We start from the raw sequence: 16,141 nt of genomic DNA, 5'->3' as shown, positions 1-16,141 counted from the left end.
ATATGGAGACCCAACCCCAGAGGTGTCCACAGAGTCCCTTCCTTGGCTATCTCCTCACAGGCAGGAAGGGAACTAAGGAACTTGGTGGGCTTCTGGGAGCTGCCCCTTCATTCTCTATGGAAATAGGGCTGCTAGCCGTGGATCATATTTTTCAGCATGAAGAGGAGGATGTAGGTGCCTTTAAGAAAATGAAATAAAATACACCCTGGACACCAGCCTCCCCAAACACTGTACTACGACAATCCAGAAAATGTGCTCAGCCCGGTGTGGCAGAAAGTACACTGGGCTGGGAGGCAGGAGCTCCAGGTTCTAGACCTGCTTCTACCCCTAAGTCAGCACATGACTTTGGGCATATCACTTAGTCTCCCTAGGCCTCAATTTCCTCTCTCTATGAAATAAAGGGATAGGATGATATGCTCTCTTAAGTCCTCCCTGTTATTGGTTTTTGCTTTTTTTAAATTCTCACCCAAGGTCATTTTTTTCATTGCCTTATTTTTTAAAAGAGAGAGAGAGAAGAAAGGAGGGAGAGAAGCATTGATTNAATCCAGAAAATGTGCTCAGCCCGGTGTGGCAGAAAGTACACTGGGCTGGGAGGAAGGAGCTCCAGGTTCTAGACCTGCTTCTACCCCTAAGTCAGCACATGACTTTGGGTATATCACTTAGTCTCCCTAGGCCTCAATTTCCTCTCTCTATGAAATAAAGGGATAGGATGATATGCTCTCTTAAGTCCTCCCTGTTGTTGGTTTTTGCTTTTTTTAAATTCTCACCCAAGGTCATTTTTTTCATTGCCTTATTTTTTAAAAGAGAGAGAGAGAAGAAAGGAGAGAGAGAAGCATTGATTGGCTGCCTCCTATATGTGCCTGGACTGGGGATCAAACCTGCAACCAAGGCACACACCCTGACCAGGAGTCGAACCCACAACCCTTTGGCTAGGGGACAATGCTCCAACCAACTGGGCCACACCAGCTAGGGCCCTTCTGGTTTTCATCATTTCATCTGTTCTAAGACATATTTTTTTCACACTTTAATACCTATGAAACAGGATGCATGGGTGTCACAAAGACGGCATCTCAGAGTTTAGGGAAGGTGGTATAATAACAGTAACAATGACGGCACCTGGAGCTTCCTCTGTGCGCAGCACTCGCTTAAGTGCTTCACAAGCGTTATCTAGTTTCACACTGACAACCTGTAGGGCCACTGCTACTTTTACCTCCCTTTTCAGAGATGAGGAGACTGAGGCTTGCAGAAGTTAAGTCACTTGCCCAAAGTCATAGAGCTAACAGGCAGTGGAGGGGGAATTGTAACCCATGTGTGAGACTCCGGGCAGCAGTGATGACCTTGAAGGGGAGGAAGACAGAGGAAGAGGAGAGAAGGATACGGATAAAGGAAGTGATCACTGAACATCTACTACCTGACAGGCATGGAGCTGCGTGTTTGCACACACGTTGGGAGATCCTATTAATTTGGCTGCTGGAGTGGGGAGTGGAGGGCTCTGTCCTGTTCTAGCCGTGAAGCACAGCAGTCTGGCCCGGTGGGCAGGCCCCTCCCAAATGCTGCCTTTGCCAAGGAAAATCAGAGGCCAGAGTTTTCCAAGGATTGGGTCTAAGATTCTTTCTGTCCACTTAAAGAACCATAGACTGTTGCATAGATTCCTGCCAGGGGGGTTACTGTATTTCTAATTATCCCTTCTTTTTGCATATCATCTAAAATGGGTCATTTCCCCTCAACAGCACAGGGCCGATTTTCCTGGATGCCCGGCAGGTGAGTGATAGGGAAGGTAGATTCATTTCACTCTCAGTCTGAGCCAAATGTGATGCAGAAGGCAAAGCAGACATGGAGCAGTTTCACCATGTACCCAAGGCCAGACGTCACTGGCTTTCAGATGCCCTGCTGTGCTGGCTAACCCCCGGACCACAGTTTCCTTCGGAGGGAGTGCCAATCATTTGCTGAGAAACAATCTCATGGTTCTTATTTGTGTTTTTAACTGTCATATNTTTCCCCTCAACAGCACAGGGCCGATTTTCCTGGATGCCCGGCAGGTGAGTGATAGGGAAGGTAGATTCATTTCACTCTCGGTCTGAGCCAAATGTGATGCGGAAGGCAAAGCAGACATGGAGCAGTTTCACCATGTACCCAAGGCCAGACGTCACTGGCTTTCAGATGCCCTGCTGTGCTGGCTAACCCCCGGACCACAGTTTCCTTCGGAGGGAGTGCCAATCATTTGCTGAGAAACAATCTCATGGTTCTTATTTGTGTTTTTAACTGTCATATGCCCTCCCCAAAACTCAGCTATCTCCCCTCACCCTTCCTCCCAGGCCCCATCCATGGGGCTGGAGGCATCACCTGGCTGAAACCTACCCTTTAAAGTCCTGCAGGGTGATTGTGTCCCCCAGCAGTTCCAAGAACTCCTTGAAAGCTGGGCTCTCCTCATTGTTCCCAAACAGCTCCTCCTCCAGGGTCTGGAAGAGAAACAGGCCGGGGCAGGAGTCAGAGAAGCCTTTTCTGTGCCACGGGAAGGAGTGTGGGTGTCCGGACTCTGGTCTCTTTCTGTCATTCTCCCCACTCCCCACCACAGTTGCCATCCAGCAGCTCTGTCCTTGAGTGGAAGAAGGACCGAGGCAGACCTGGATTTGGGGAGCTGATTAATGAGGACTTTCTCTTCAAATGAAAGCTCCTGGTCAGTATAAAAAACAAAGCCGAAGCAAAGAGTTCTTAGGCCTAATACCAAAAAGCAATCCATAAATAAAAAACTGATAGTTGGAATTCTGACAAAGGACTCCTATCTAAAAGATATTTTTAAAAACTCTTAAAACTCAATAGTAATCAAAACCACGATGAAATACCACTTTACACACACTAGTGGCTAGAATAAAAAAGACAGACAAGTGACAGCGTAGAAAAATCAGAATCCACGTAGGCTGCTGGTGGGAATGCAAAATGGTAAAGTCTGGAAAAGTCTGGCAGTTCCTCAAAAGGCCCCACATGGGGTTACTTACCATAAGACCCAGAATTCCACTCTAAGACTATATCCAAGTGAAATAAAAACATAAGTCCACCCTAATGTTAATAGCAGCATTCTTATAAAAACCCCAAGATTGAAACAACCAAAATGTCTATCAACCGATGAGTGAATAAAACGTGAGATGCATACAACGGAATATCCTTCAGCCATAAAAAGGAATGAGGAGCTGATACCCACTACAACACGGATGAATGTTGAAAACAGTTGCTAGGTGAAGAACGTCAGACACAAAAGGCCACATAATATCGTTCCATCTCTGTGAAATGTCCACACCAGGAAACGCCATGAGACAGAAAGTCGATGTGTGGTTAACAGAAGCTAGAAAGAGTGGTGGTGGAGAGTGACTGCTAATTAATACAGAGTTTCTTTTTCGAGTGATAAACATGCTCCAGAGTTAGTGGTGATCGTCGTGGGACTCTGGGGACATACAACAAGCCACTGACTTGTGCGCTTTATTGAGGCATAACTCACATACCATACAGTTCACAATATATGCAAATTATACCTCAATAAAGCTGTTACAAATTTTTTAACCTAACAGTTAAAAATAATGCAATTAGAAAATAGCCAACAGTTAGCCATCTAAATCTAGTTTCTCTCTTACAATATTTCTGTGTTGAAAGATACAGAAGACTGTGGTTGTAAATAGCATCCTCTTCTGCTTATGCTTTCTATTTTAAGAATTAGAATCTATTGTGATTAATCTCCATTTTAAAGTTCCTATTATGATACTAATGAAAAAGGAAGAAAATAGTCAAAAGACTCAATAATTTCACCCAAAAGGACATGCAGATAGCAAATAAGCACATGAAAAGATGTTCCACATCATCAGTCATTACAGAAATGCAAATTTAAGGAATAAGATATAAAAATAATGGTATCACTACACATCTATCAGAAGTGCTAAATGAAAATAGTAAAATACCAAATGCTGGTAAGGATGTGGAGATCACAGGTCAATCAAAAATTGCTGGTAGGAATGTAAAACGGAAACACTTTAAAACACAGTTTGTTAATTTCTCACAGAACTGAACATATGATTGCCATATAATCCAGCACTTGTACCCCTGGGCATTAATCCCACAGAAATAAACACTTAAGTTCACACGAAAACCTGTCTACACGTGTTCAAAGCAGCTTTATTCATAATAGCCAAAACCTGGACACAACCCAGCTTTCCGACAATGGGTGAAAGGCTACACAGACTCTGATGCGCCACCCTGTGGAATACTACTCAGCCCTCAAAAGGAGTGAACTGATCCTCTGCAGCATTCAGATGAATTTCACTAAGTGGAAAAAAGCCAATCCCAACATCTTATATACTGTATGATGCAATTTAGAAAATATTTTTGAAACGACAAAGTTTTAGACATTCAAGAACAGATCAGTAGTTGCCAAGGGTCAAGGACGGGAGAGTGAAGGGAGCACAGAGGCAGGAGGAAGATTGCCATGATTATAAAAAGGCAACACAAGATACCCTAAAAGGGAAAAAAGGTGACGGAGTTTTGTTTCTTGACTGCATGACCTAACCATGTGATAAAATTATATACAACAAAATACGCACACCCCACGCCCCAGATAAGTACATACAAAACTGGGGAAATCAGAAAGAGCCCCATGAACTGTTTGGCTATGAGGTCACACTGCAGTTTCAGAAGACAAGACCTGCGTGGGAAACTGGGTAAAGGGCACACACCTCTCTCTGTATTACGTCTTACCACTGCATGTAATTTTTAGGTACAGATACCTAAAAATTAAAAGTTTAGTACTTTTTTCAGATAGAAAGCAAAGCTGAAACGAGCAGTGCACTCTCCAATCGTGACAGGCTTCTAGCACTGGGTGGGCCTGCCTAATCACCAGGCTCTGCCCATGGCGGCTGGGTCAGCAGACAGCCAATCAGGGACACAGAGACACTCCAGTCCGCACAACCCCTTCCAGGGGAACGCCTCCCACGGGTGGTGCCTTCACACCTCCCTGCCACCTACATTAAAATAAAAAAGGGCACACCTGGGGTTCCAAGCCTTCGATGGGTGACAGAATGTAGTAAGATTTCAGTAACTCTTATTTTTTTTAGTATTTCTGTTTAGAATTACCTTCATTTCATGCAAACAATACCCATTTTCCAATTAGGGTATTGATATAAAATTTCCTTTAAAAATAAATGTATTTAGTTTAAAAAAAACTTTAAAAAAATATCTAGTGCTTTATAGTAGAGGTGTGATAAAAATTGTAACATTGCCATACAGTGGAACAAACAATACAATACAGAGACTGAGTACAGTTTGTGAATGTCTGAAGTTCGGGAAACACCACTCCCTAGCAGAGGTCTGCAAACCATGGCCTGTTTACATACATTATGTTCTACTGGAACACAACCAGGCCAACTCACTTACATATTGTCTTTGGCTGCTTTTGGACAACAAAGGCAGTCTTGAGTGGTTGCAACAGAGACAGTACAGCCCATGAAGTCTAAAATGTTTTACCATAGAGCCCCTCAGAGGAAAAGCTCTGTAGCATTCCAGGAAGGCATCCCACCTCCAGCCCAGCATCCTATGTGCCCTAGGTCACGAGGCCAAAGTGTGGAAACAACCACCTCCAGGCAATGTACATCTTCTGCTGGGAAAACATTTTGGCTCATGCTCTCTCCAGGTTTACACTGGCCTGGTATTAGCATTATCTTTATTTTTGTACTGGCCTTGAGCTTGACCATGCGCTCAGGGAGGGTGCTTTAGTCATTACCTGTATCCCCCTCCCAGTGCTCAGCACAGTGCTGGACAAACAGAAGAGTTAGATGGGGCTGATTTATATCCTGAAATAGTAAGTGTAGGGCTTTCATGCAACAAACACTCCTATCAAATGGCCCCCATCTCTGGGTTTGTGAAACAACAATCTCCTGAGGTTTTTTTTTAAAAAGACGTCTCCTCCCACGCCCCCACCTTGCCTCAGCAGTATCAGGTACACAAACAACACACGGACTCCTCAGAGGAGGATGGTTAATGTTCGGTAATTATAGCTTGGCTGGAGCATCGGATAATAATCACCTTATGAGATCTGCTTTGGTAAATTTCACAAGCAAAGAATGTTAATTAGGCGGATTATATTAGCAGAGCTGTACAAAATAAAAATGCAATATGTAAAAATAATCATAGCACCTCTCTGAATAATCTCCCTTAAATTATATGATTTATCTGTGCTACTCTTTCAGTTCTTAAACTCTTCACTTAATTAGAGTGTTTTTAAGTGAACCCAGGCTTCTGGCGGTCTAATATCTCCAAACAAGGAAGTCAGGTATTAGGTAGCCAAGAAAGACTCAGGCATGCAAAAACAAACAAACAAACAAACAAACCCACAGATAATGGTAAAAGGTACTATTGACCTACTATCAGCAGGGCCAAAACTTTTATTCATTCATTAATTCACATACCAGAACACTATGACTGCATTTATACAAAGTCACCATGCTAGGACCCTGGATCATACGAAGATGAAACGAGTGTGAAACCTTCTTTCATAAAACCTAGCTGAGGAAACATCAGTGTGTTCAGCCAACTATTCGTCAGGCTGTTAATAAATATTCGACAAAGTTATAAAGAGCTCTTTACCTTGGGGGTCCTTAGAGCCTTTAAAATGTTTCTATGCGCCCAAACCCTGTCCAAGTCACTCGCTCACAGAGTACTTCACACACTGAGAAACATTATTCGTCCAACTAACTGCAAAGCACGTCAGAGCTGAAACAGACGGAGCAGGGGGAGCAGTGGTGCACTGGTGAGTTTTTAACACCTGGCTCTCCACACTGGCCGACAGAAGCCCTGGGGTTTGCCCATTTCCATGGTGCAAATACCCTACCATGGCTGAATTTAAGCTTCAAACATGATGTCGCTGATCACAGATTTGGGAAGAAACGCACATGACTGGCTGCCACACTACTGAAGTGTGGGGAGAAAAAGCTATTCCCAGCTGGGAGGATTGTGGGCAAAGAGAGAGCAGCTTGGGCTAATCCATTCCCTCCAACCAGTCTGATTTGTCTTGTAACCCACAGCCTAGAGAGAACGATAAGCAGGAGCAGCCATCAGAAAGAATCAAAAGTTACCATTTGGAAAATCACATTACCATTTAAAGGCTTTGCAGGCCTGGGTGTGAGGAATGGCCTGACAACCCAGCCACCTCCCGTCTAACTCATACTTGCAATCGGCACATTTAAGAACCTAGTACTGTGCTTGGGGAAGAAAGTAAGTGTACCCAGGAAGAACCCAGAGGATATAGTGGTCAGTATGGATTTGTGGTGCTTACCTGCCTGGCTTTCTGATAAATGACTCCAAATTTGAAAGTGTTCTTGACATCATGCTCATCATAGGACACAATCATCTGGGAGGCCTGGAAAATGTGGGATGAAAAAACCAGATGGTTTGCCAACTTGGAGGGAAACAGAAGGGGCAGCACCCATTTCAGTGGAGAGCGTGCCCGCCTGACAGGAGACATCCACACATGTATTAGAGGAGAAAGGGCGAAGGCCGAAGTAGATGGTCAGGATGCAGCTCCAAAGGTCTCAGTTAGGCCTCAACACCAAAGCGCCCCCCAGCAGTGGCCGGATGTCTACATCACTCGTTCCCATCCAGACGTGCTGGCCCAGGCTTGCGCACATGGGGAGTCCAGCAGGACTCAGTCAATACTGACTTCACCCCAGTATTCTACCTGTGAAACCAGGCCTCCAAAACTGGTAAGCAAGGGAGATACTCGCTCTAATTCCACGTATAATCAGCAATATAATTTTGACAAGGCACTGCTCCTGCCAGACTTTAATCTGCCTTCTCTATAACTGAGAAACCTAAAAGGAGATCGCTGTTAGGAGGAGCGTACCCTAATACAATATGGGGGGGAGCTAACCACTGGTTCTGCTAATGTTCTATCACACTGCAAAGAATTGGTATCTGAGGGTCAGGAACACTAAACTCTAATTTTGAATCTACTGTTTTTACCTGTATAGCTTCAAGTGAGCCACTTAACTTCTCTGGGCCTCAGTTTCCTCATTTGTAAAATGGGACTGTGCAGTTGTGAGGATTCAGTGAGATCGGGCACATAAGGTGCAGAGCACCGAGAAGCTACACCACCCCCATCACCATCATCACCATCTACGTAACCCCCCAGAAAGATTATAGCAGAACCAGCTCAGTGGGTAAGAGAAGATTTGGATGCTACCGTGACACCCTTTTCATAAAAAGAAGGGACCCAACCTCCTGTTTCCTGTTATGCTACTGGAAAAAACAAACCAGGCACGACTTGTTTGTTGGCCGGACTACATGGCCCGTGTTAGGTCTGGGAGGCGTTCATCTGCTTGAGGAAATGGACACTTGTCAGCTCCCCCTGGAAGAGCACTGCTGGCTGGCCCAGAGCAAGCCACCCTCCCCCTCCCGGGAGGAGCCGAAGGAGCAGAGCGGCTGCCCTGCCAGGGAAGAGGCGCCCGGCCATGGAGACCTGCCAAGGAACGTTCTAAACTCTGAATTCTGAAAACGCACACACACAACATCCCAGCCAGATGAACATCCAGCCGGACTGAGGAGTCCTTCAAATGTAGCAAACACGAAAATACAGCTGCTCCTCCATCGTTACCAGAGCAGGAGGCTTTCCGAGTGATGGAGAGAACTATGCAAATGAGCGTCATTAGGTTCTCTCGGTGGATATGATTTGACAACAAAATTTGCCAAACTTGTAGTTAAGTGGGGCCTTTATGATGAGGTTTTAATGTGTGGTTAAACCTCGCTAATTCAGCTTTAATTGTAAAGAGAAGGGCAGTTGGGATGAGAGAAAATGTTCAGTGGAGTGCAGCTTATTACTGGTAAGTGCCTGCAGATGCTCAGAGGGCTGAAAAGAAGTGCCTGGGAGAAGGGGTCTGGCGCATGCGCCGTGCAGGAAAAGACCCTGCATTAGCTCGGCCACTCTGTAGGGATACATAGTGTCCTGCCCAAATCGTGAACATGGAAGGTGTTTGTTCCAGGGGGTTCTGGATGTCCAGCCAGGATAGCAACTCTCTTCCCCACCAAACATTTCACCTCGTGGTTCCTGGTTGTCGGAAGAGGACCCAGGGAATAGACTGAGCCAGCCCCAGCAAGCCCCGGCCACCACAGCGCTGGCCCACGGGGCAGGCACAGAAGCACAGCTCCACACCCATCTCCTCTCTCCAGACCCCGCTGGCTCATGAGGAAGCAGCAGGTGCACAGGGGCTCTTCCTAGATCTAAAGCAACTGTCTGTGGGTGATTTAAGTCCTGTCATGCCGTAATTGTTCTTGAGTGGGCTGTTTGTTGTTTTGTTTTGTTATTATTGCTCCTCTCCCCACCCCACGCCCACATCAGAACTGGGGTCACGATTAGGACAGTCCTAAGGAAACTGATAGCAGAGAGGCAGCTAGTCCATTAACAAGGACCAAGCAGGGGCTCAGAACTGCGCAGCATTGGCAATGAGGAGCCACAGCCCACCTTTTATTTTTCAGTGGAGTTCTGCCTTCTGGCCCACTCCCTCCTCCGTGATGGCTGACCAGGTCTGCACCAGCCCCCAGCCCCCCAGCTAGAGGCAGAACACTCCCCACCCCAGCACTGGCCTCAGGGCTGTAGGACCAGAGTGAGATGGAGAAGCTACTATACACCTCCTTCACCCCCACACAGCTGGGGACCAACTTGGGCAGGCTGGAGACCCAGATGCGGCCAAGGATGGCTTTCCAGAAAACCAGCCAGTGAAGGGGTGGGCAGCGAGAGGGAGACAGGAGGTGTATCACAGACACCCCACAAAACCCCACGAAGATGCAGACAACTTCCCACGGAGACGCCAGTGAACAAATCCATGCCAAGCCACAGAGCCCAGGGTAAGGGGAGGGACAAAGGTCTCACCTTGGGGTACAGGACAGGGCTGAATTTCAGTCCCACTGCATCATCACAGAAAGCCTAGGCAGGGAGAGAGAAACACACAGCTCAGGGGCCAGGTCCCAGACGGCACCTGGGCTCCTCTGCCGGCCAAAGAAGGAACACGGTGGGGCGGGGCCAGGACCTGCAGATCGGGAGGCCTGGCGCCGCTGCTCTCTGAGGGGCCAGGAAAGTCAACCTACTTTCCTGATGAAGTGAGGTCATCAAAGGGATTGTGCACAGTTTTGCCCAGCATTCCCACCCCCAAAGTGTGGGTCCAACCCAACTCAGCTGACCATCCTTCTCATCCCACTTGGCTAACTCAATTCCCAAGTTTCCCCAGAGCAGTGGCACAGGCCCCTCTACCAGCTGATGGCTCCTGACCTAGGGGCTGGGGGCGGAGTAAGGTGATGGCATCCTCCATCTGGACCAACAGCATGGCTATCCCTAAGCCCAACCCTCCTCTGCTGTGAAGGCTCCCTGGCCACTCCCTCCCGGTCCTCCTCTGAAGTCCTACTCTCCATATCAAGCTCTGTCTTTCCAAGTCTCTTGCCCCCTGAACTAGCCATGAACTTGAGGGAAGAGACCATGGATTATACTGAGTAGCCTCAGCCGCAAGGATGAGCTAGGGAGGGTATCAGGAAGACAGGTGTGTGCCGGTTGCCCTCCCCCACCCCCATGCACGCAGTTAAGGGCCAAAGCCCACCCAGGAGAAGCCTGCACTCCCACCCACTCCAGAGGCCAGCCCTGGGCTAAGGGAAGAAGCTGCCTTCTCTCAGGAGTCGGCTTTCACCTTCGCAATCTGAGGGATGCTGGGCAGCTTGCTCAATCCTGCCAAGGGGATTCGTTCATGCACTGTCTTCACTTTGGACCTGCAAAGAGAGACGTGTCCACAAGAAACCAAGTCAATGAGGAAGGTGGCTGAGATCATGCCAGACCACAAGGCAGGGACACTTGCTTCATATCTCCCTGAGGTCAGATGTGCCTCATTTTACCCAACCCATGTGCTGGGCACCACACTCAAATGGTGGGAAAAGGAAATCCTACCCAGGTAACCTCATGGGAGGTGGATACTTAAACAGCCTACCTGGTGAAGTTGCCCAAAACCAAACTATGGGAAAAGCAAAGAGTCATCTTCAAAGTTCACCATTATTTTTTGGTTTCTTTGTGGGGTTTTGTGTTCTCACAAAGAACCAGGCACAGCTTCTGGATATATTTGGGTTCTCACATGCAACTAAGCCTTTATGAAAAGAAATTCTAATATATGAAAATCTGGATTTACTCAAAATATAAGTGGGATAAAAGTTGCTTTATAAAGAGATTTACCATAAGACTCTAAATTTATCCTGTTCCCCTGATTCATTTAGCACATTATGAAAGTGATGGATTTTACTGAACGCTTTTCTGCATTTGCTGAGACAATCATGAATTTTTCATCTGTAAACCTGGTGGATTGCACTTCTGTTGAGCCATCTCTTCAGTCTATGGGTCAAACTGACTTTTTTTCTTTTTTATTTAATTATTGTTCAAGTAGTTTTCTGTCTTTTACTCCCATCCCAGCCCACCCCATCCAGTGCTCCCCACCTCTCCCATTTCCACCCCTCTTAGTTGTTGTCCATGTGTCCTTTGTACTAGTTCCTGTAGATCCTTCCCCTTTCCCCCCTAAAATTCTCTCCCCTCTGTTCCCTGTCAGCCTGTTCTCTGTTTCAGTGTCTTTGGTTATATTTTGCTTGTTTGTTTTGTTGTTTAGCTTTTGTTGTTAAAGGTGAGATCATATGGTATTTGTCTTTCACCGCCTGGCTTATTTCATTCAGCATAATGCTTTCCAGTTCCATCCATGATGTTGCAAAGGGTAGGAGCTTCTTCTTTCCTTTTGCTGCATAGAATTCCATTGTGTAAATGTACCATAGCTTTTTGATCCATTCATTTACCGATGGGCATCTAGGTTGCTTCCAACTCTTGGTTGTTGTAAATTGTGCTGCTATGAACATTGGGGTGCATAGGTTCTTTTGGATTGGTGTTTCAGGGTTCTTAGGATATACTCCTAATAGTGGAATTGCTGGGTCAAAAGGCATGTTCATTTTTAGTTTTCTTAGAAAATTCCATACTGTTTTCCATAATGGTTGTACCAGTCTGCAATCCCACCAACAGTGAACTAGGGTCCCCTTTTCCCCACAACCTCTCCAACATTTGTTGTTTGTTGCTTTGTTTGTGATAGCCATTCTGACTGGTGTAAAGTGGTATCTCACTGTGGCTTTAATTTGCATCTCTCTGATAGCTAGCAATATCGAGCATCTTTTCATGTGTCTCTGGATTCTCTGTATGTCCTCCTAGGAGAAGTGTCTGTTCAAGTCCATTGCCTATTTTTTAATTGGGGTGCTTGTCTTCTTAGAGTGGAGTCATGTAAGTCCTTTGTATATTTTGGAGATTAAACCTTTGTCTGAGGTATCATTGGCAAATATGTTTTCCCTTACAGTTGCTTCTCTTTTTATCTTAATACTGTTTTCTTTAGCCACGCAGAAGCTTTTTATTTTGATGAGATCCCATTTGTTTATCCTTTCCTTTATGTCCCTTGCTCTAGGGAACATATGAGTAAAAATGTTGCTGCGTGGAATATCTGAGATTTTCCTGCCAATGCTCTCCTCTAGGACTTTAATGGTGTCACAGCTTATATTTAAGTCTTTTATCCACCTCGAATTTATTTTTGTGTATAGTGTAAGTTGGTGCTCAAGTTTCATTTTTTTGCACATAGCTGTCTAGTTCTCCCAACACCATTTGTTGAAGAGGCTATCTTTACTCCATTTTATATTACTGCCCCCTTTGTCAAATATTAATTGCCTGTAGAGACTTAGGTTTATGTCTGGGCTCTCTGTTCTGTTCCATTGGTCTATGTGCCTGTTTTTATGCCAGTACCAGGCTGTTTTGATTACAGTGGCCTTGTAATGCAGTTTGGTATCAGATATTTTGATTCCTCCTACTTTGTTCTTCTTTCTCAAAATTGCAGCTGCTATTCGGGGTTGTTTATGGTTCCATATAAATTTTTGAAATGTCAAACTGACTTCTTATGTGTGATTTTTTTATATCCTGCTGACTTCCATTGATTAATATTTTATTTAGAGTTTCATATCTATGTTCAATAGCAACACTAGCCTTTTTGTTTTCTTGTACTTCCCTTGTCAGGTTTTGGTATCAGAGTACTGTTCCAGCCTCATAAAATTGCTGGGAGTTCCTCATTCTCGGAAAGAGTCTGTATACCACAGGGATTTTCTGTTCCTTAGAGGTTTGTTAAAACTCACCTGTGAAACTCTGGGCCTGCTCTTTTTGTTTTTGTGGGAGGGTACCTTGGCCACCAATTCAGTTATTTACCAGTGAATATTTAGGTGGCCTACTCCTTATTGAGTAAATTTTGGTAATTTATATTTTTCTATAAAATTATCCACCAAATGTATTGATATAAAGTTGTTTTGGAATTCACTTAGGACTCCATGTCTGCCTGTGGTTCTATCCTTTCCTTCGTTGCTATAATACCATCTGTATTTTTTCTGTTTTCCTTAATCAGCCCTCGCTAGGGGTTTATCTCATCCTTTCAGGCAGATAGCTTTTGGTCTTGTTGATTGTCTCTATTTGTTATTTTTGCTTTCTACTTCAGCAACTTGTTCTTGTCCTTTTTATTTTCCTTCCTTCCGTTTACTTTGGGAGTTTTTTCTATTCCTTTTCTAACTTCTTGAGCCAGGTGCTTACATATTTAATCTTTCTTCTTTTTCATGAATGCATTTAAAACTATACATCTTTCTGGGGGAAAAAAGTGAAAGATTAGCCAAAGAACATATATGTGTGACCCGTGGACACAGACCATGGTGTGGGGATTGCCTGAGGAACTGGGGTGCTTGGTAGAGGTGGGCAAAAGGAGAAAAAGTGGAGGCAACTGTAATAGCATAAATAATACAAATTTTTTTAAAGCTATACATCTTTCTCTACCTTTTTTTTTTTGCATCTTACGCATTAGTAAGTACTATTTCCATTGTCATTGAGTTCTAAATATTTGGTCAGTTTTTTTGAGATTTCCCCATTAACCCATGAGTTATTTTAAAGGTTTTTTTTTTTAACTCTACATGTATGATGTTTTTTCTTCAGTATTTTAATTTGTTGATTTAATTTTCTTTTATTCAAGGAACATAATCTGTATGATATTATTTGAAGTTTATTGACTTAACACATAGACTTATTTTCATGTTCTTCTATGTGGGCTTGAAAAGAATGTACATTTTTCTTTTGTTGAGTTCAGGAAAGTATGTTACAAGATCAAATTTGTTTATTGCATTGTTCAAATCTTCTATATCCTCACAATTTTTTTGTCTGCTTGGTCCATCGGTGTACGAGAACTGTTATTGAAATTCCATTATAACTAAGGATTTGTCTACTTCTATATCCCTAAGAGTTTTTGCCTTTTTTTAAAAGATTTTATTTATTTATCTTTAGAGAGGAAGGGAAGGAGAGGAGAGAAATATCAATGTATGGTTGCCTCTCGTGAGTCCCCTGCTGGGAACTGGCCAGCAACCCAGGCATGTGCCCTGACTGGGAATCAACCATGATCGTGTGGTTCACAGGCCCATGCTCAATCCACTGAGCTACACCAGTCAGGGCAGTTTTTGCCTTTTTAAACCCAAGACTCTGTTACTAAGTTCAAGCTTACAAGTTCAGGACTATTCGATCTCCTGGGTGGACTGCTCTCTTTATCATCTTGTAGGCTGAAGACTCAGAGGGCTCCCATAAAGGGCATCTTTCCTTACCAAGGTTATGATCAAACTCAGAAACAAAAAAAAATTAAGAGTAAGGCAATTGGAAGTCAAAATAACTCCTTTGTTATTGCTAAAGATCAAGAGAAAGCACACAGGTTAATGCGAAGATGAAACAAATCTTCTAATTCAATTCCAGAATTACCCACCCAGGCCCAGGCAGTGCTGGGCAGGGGCAAGCCTCCTCTCATGGGGTCTGCTCAGCTGGGACTTGTGGTACCAGGGAGTAGAAGGAAGCCCTGATGACAACACAGCTACACATGCCGAGATCTTGCTCCGAAATTCACCTACTAGATAGAAAGTGCGGAGAGAGCCAGGGGTGTTACACAGAAGTGTTTTCTCCACGCAGCAGGAAACATCGAGAGGGGAAGGAGTATTCATGAGTTACAAAGGAGTGCTCCTTTTATCCCTACTAATGCTTCTTTCCTGAAATTCTATTTTGTCTGATAGTAATATTGTTACACCAGCTTTCTTGGTTGGTATTTTCCCAGCATGTCTTTTTTTCCCCTTCATCTTAAAGAGTTTCACATTATTTTTCTGTAGGTAGGTCTTTTACTAAGCAGAATATAGCTTTGTTTTTAGTCCTATCTGATAGGTATATAATTTCATAGGCTACCTTAATCAGTTTATATTTACTGTGCTTACTAGTGTATTTGGAATTATTTGTTATTTGGTGTTTTCTATTACCTTATGATTTCTTTTATTTTTTCCTCCAATTTCCTGCCTTCAGTTTAGTAGAGTTTTTTAAAAAATCTTTTTATCCCTCTGCTATGGATTGTATTTCTATAACTTCCAATACACATAATTATATACTTTTCCAACAAACTCTAAACTTGGTTTCTCTGTCTTGAGGAGAGAAGTGCAAACAATAACTACTGACCCCTTCCCTTCCCATTGTCCTTCCTACTTCTGTTTATAAATTTAGTTCAAGCATCTTTAAACACAAAAAAAAATTTTACTTATTTTTTCTAGTCAGTAATTAAATTTATCAACATAGTTCACCAATTTCTTCCCACTTTTTAATTGCATCTTTTATTTGGCTTCTCTTTTTTTCTGGCTGATGCACATTCTTTAGTAATTCTCTCAGAAAGGGCCCGTGAGTGACCTACTCCCTTCATTTTTTATGTGTGTCTGAAAACAGTTTTATTTTGTTTTTGCAAATAGTTTTTCTGGGTATAGAATTTTAGGTTAAAGGGCTTTTTTCTTTCTTTTTTCCTTCAGTATTTTAAAGATATTGTCCCATTGACCCATGGCTGATAAGAAGTCTAGTTGCCATTACTTCATAGATAATGTCCTTATCCTTAGAAAGCTTTATTTTTTCTTTTTTTATCTTTGCTGTTCTAATGTTTCACTCCAATGTATCTAGAAGTATTGTCTTGTTTTAAAATTTTGCTCAGCACCATAGCGTGTGCTTTCTTTCTTCAATTCTGAA

General features: G+C 43.8%; 1 protein-coding gene across 7 annotated transcripts in view; it reads right to left on the bottom strand.

The window, feature by feature from the left end:
- Positions 1-16,141, bottom strand: part of RAP1GAP2 (RAP1 GTPase activating protein 2) — a 223,428-nt gene that overhangs the window by 33,623 nt on the left and 173,664 nt on the right. For all 7 annotated transcript variants that reach the window (XM_037069725.1, XM_037069722.1, XM_037069721.1 and 4 more), the window contains 4 exons: positions 10,707-10,785; positions 9,902-9,955; positions 7,313-7,396; positions 2,359-2,459 (listed from right to left, as the gene is read on the bottom strand). In XM_037069725.1, coding sequence (XP_036925620.1) covers positions 2,359-2,459; positions 7,313-7,396; positions 9,902-9,955; positions 10,707-10,785 — 318 coding nt within the window. The remainder of the gene's footprint in view (positions 1-2,358; positions 2,460-7,312; positions 7,397-9,901; positions 9,956-10,706; positions 10,786-16,141) is intronic.

Source organism: Sturnira hondurensis, unplaced genomic scaffold, assembly GCF_014824575.4.
Source record: "Sturnira hondurensis isolate 20B ecotype Veracruz unplaced genomic scaffold, ASM1482457v3 Scaffold0018728, whole genome shotgun sequence".
Taxonomy (NCBI): Eukaryota; Metazoa; Chordata; class Mammalia; order Chiroptera; family Phyllostomidae; genus Sturnira; species Sturnira hondurensis.
Note: the sequence above shows the minus strand (reverse complement) of the source record. Positions and strands in the feature narration are given on the sequence as shown.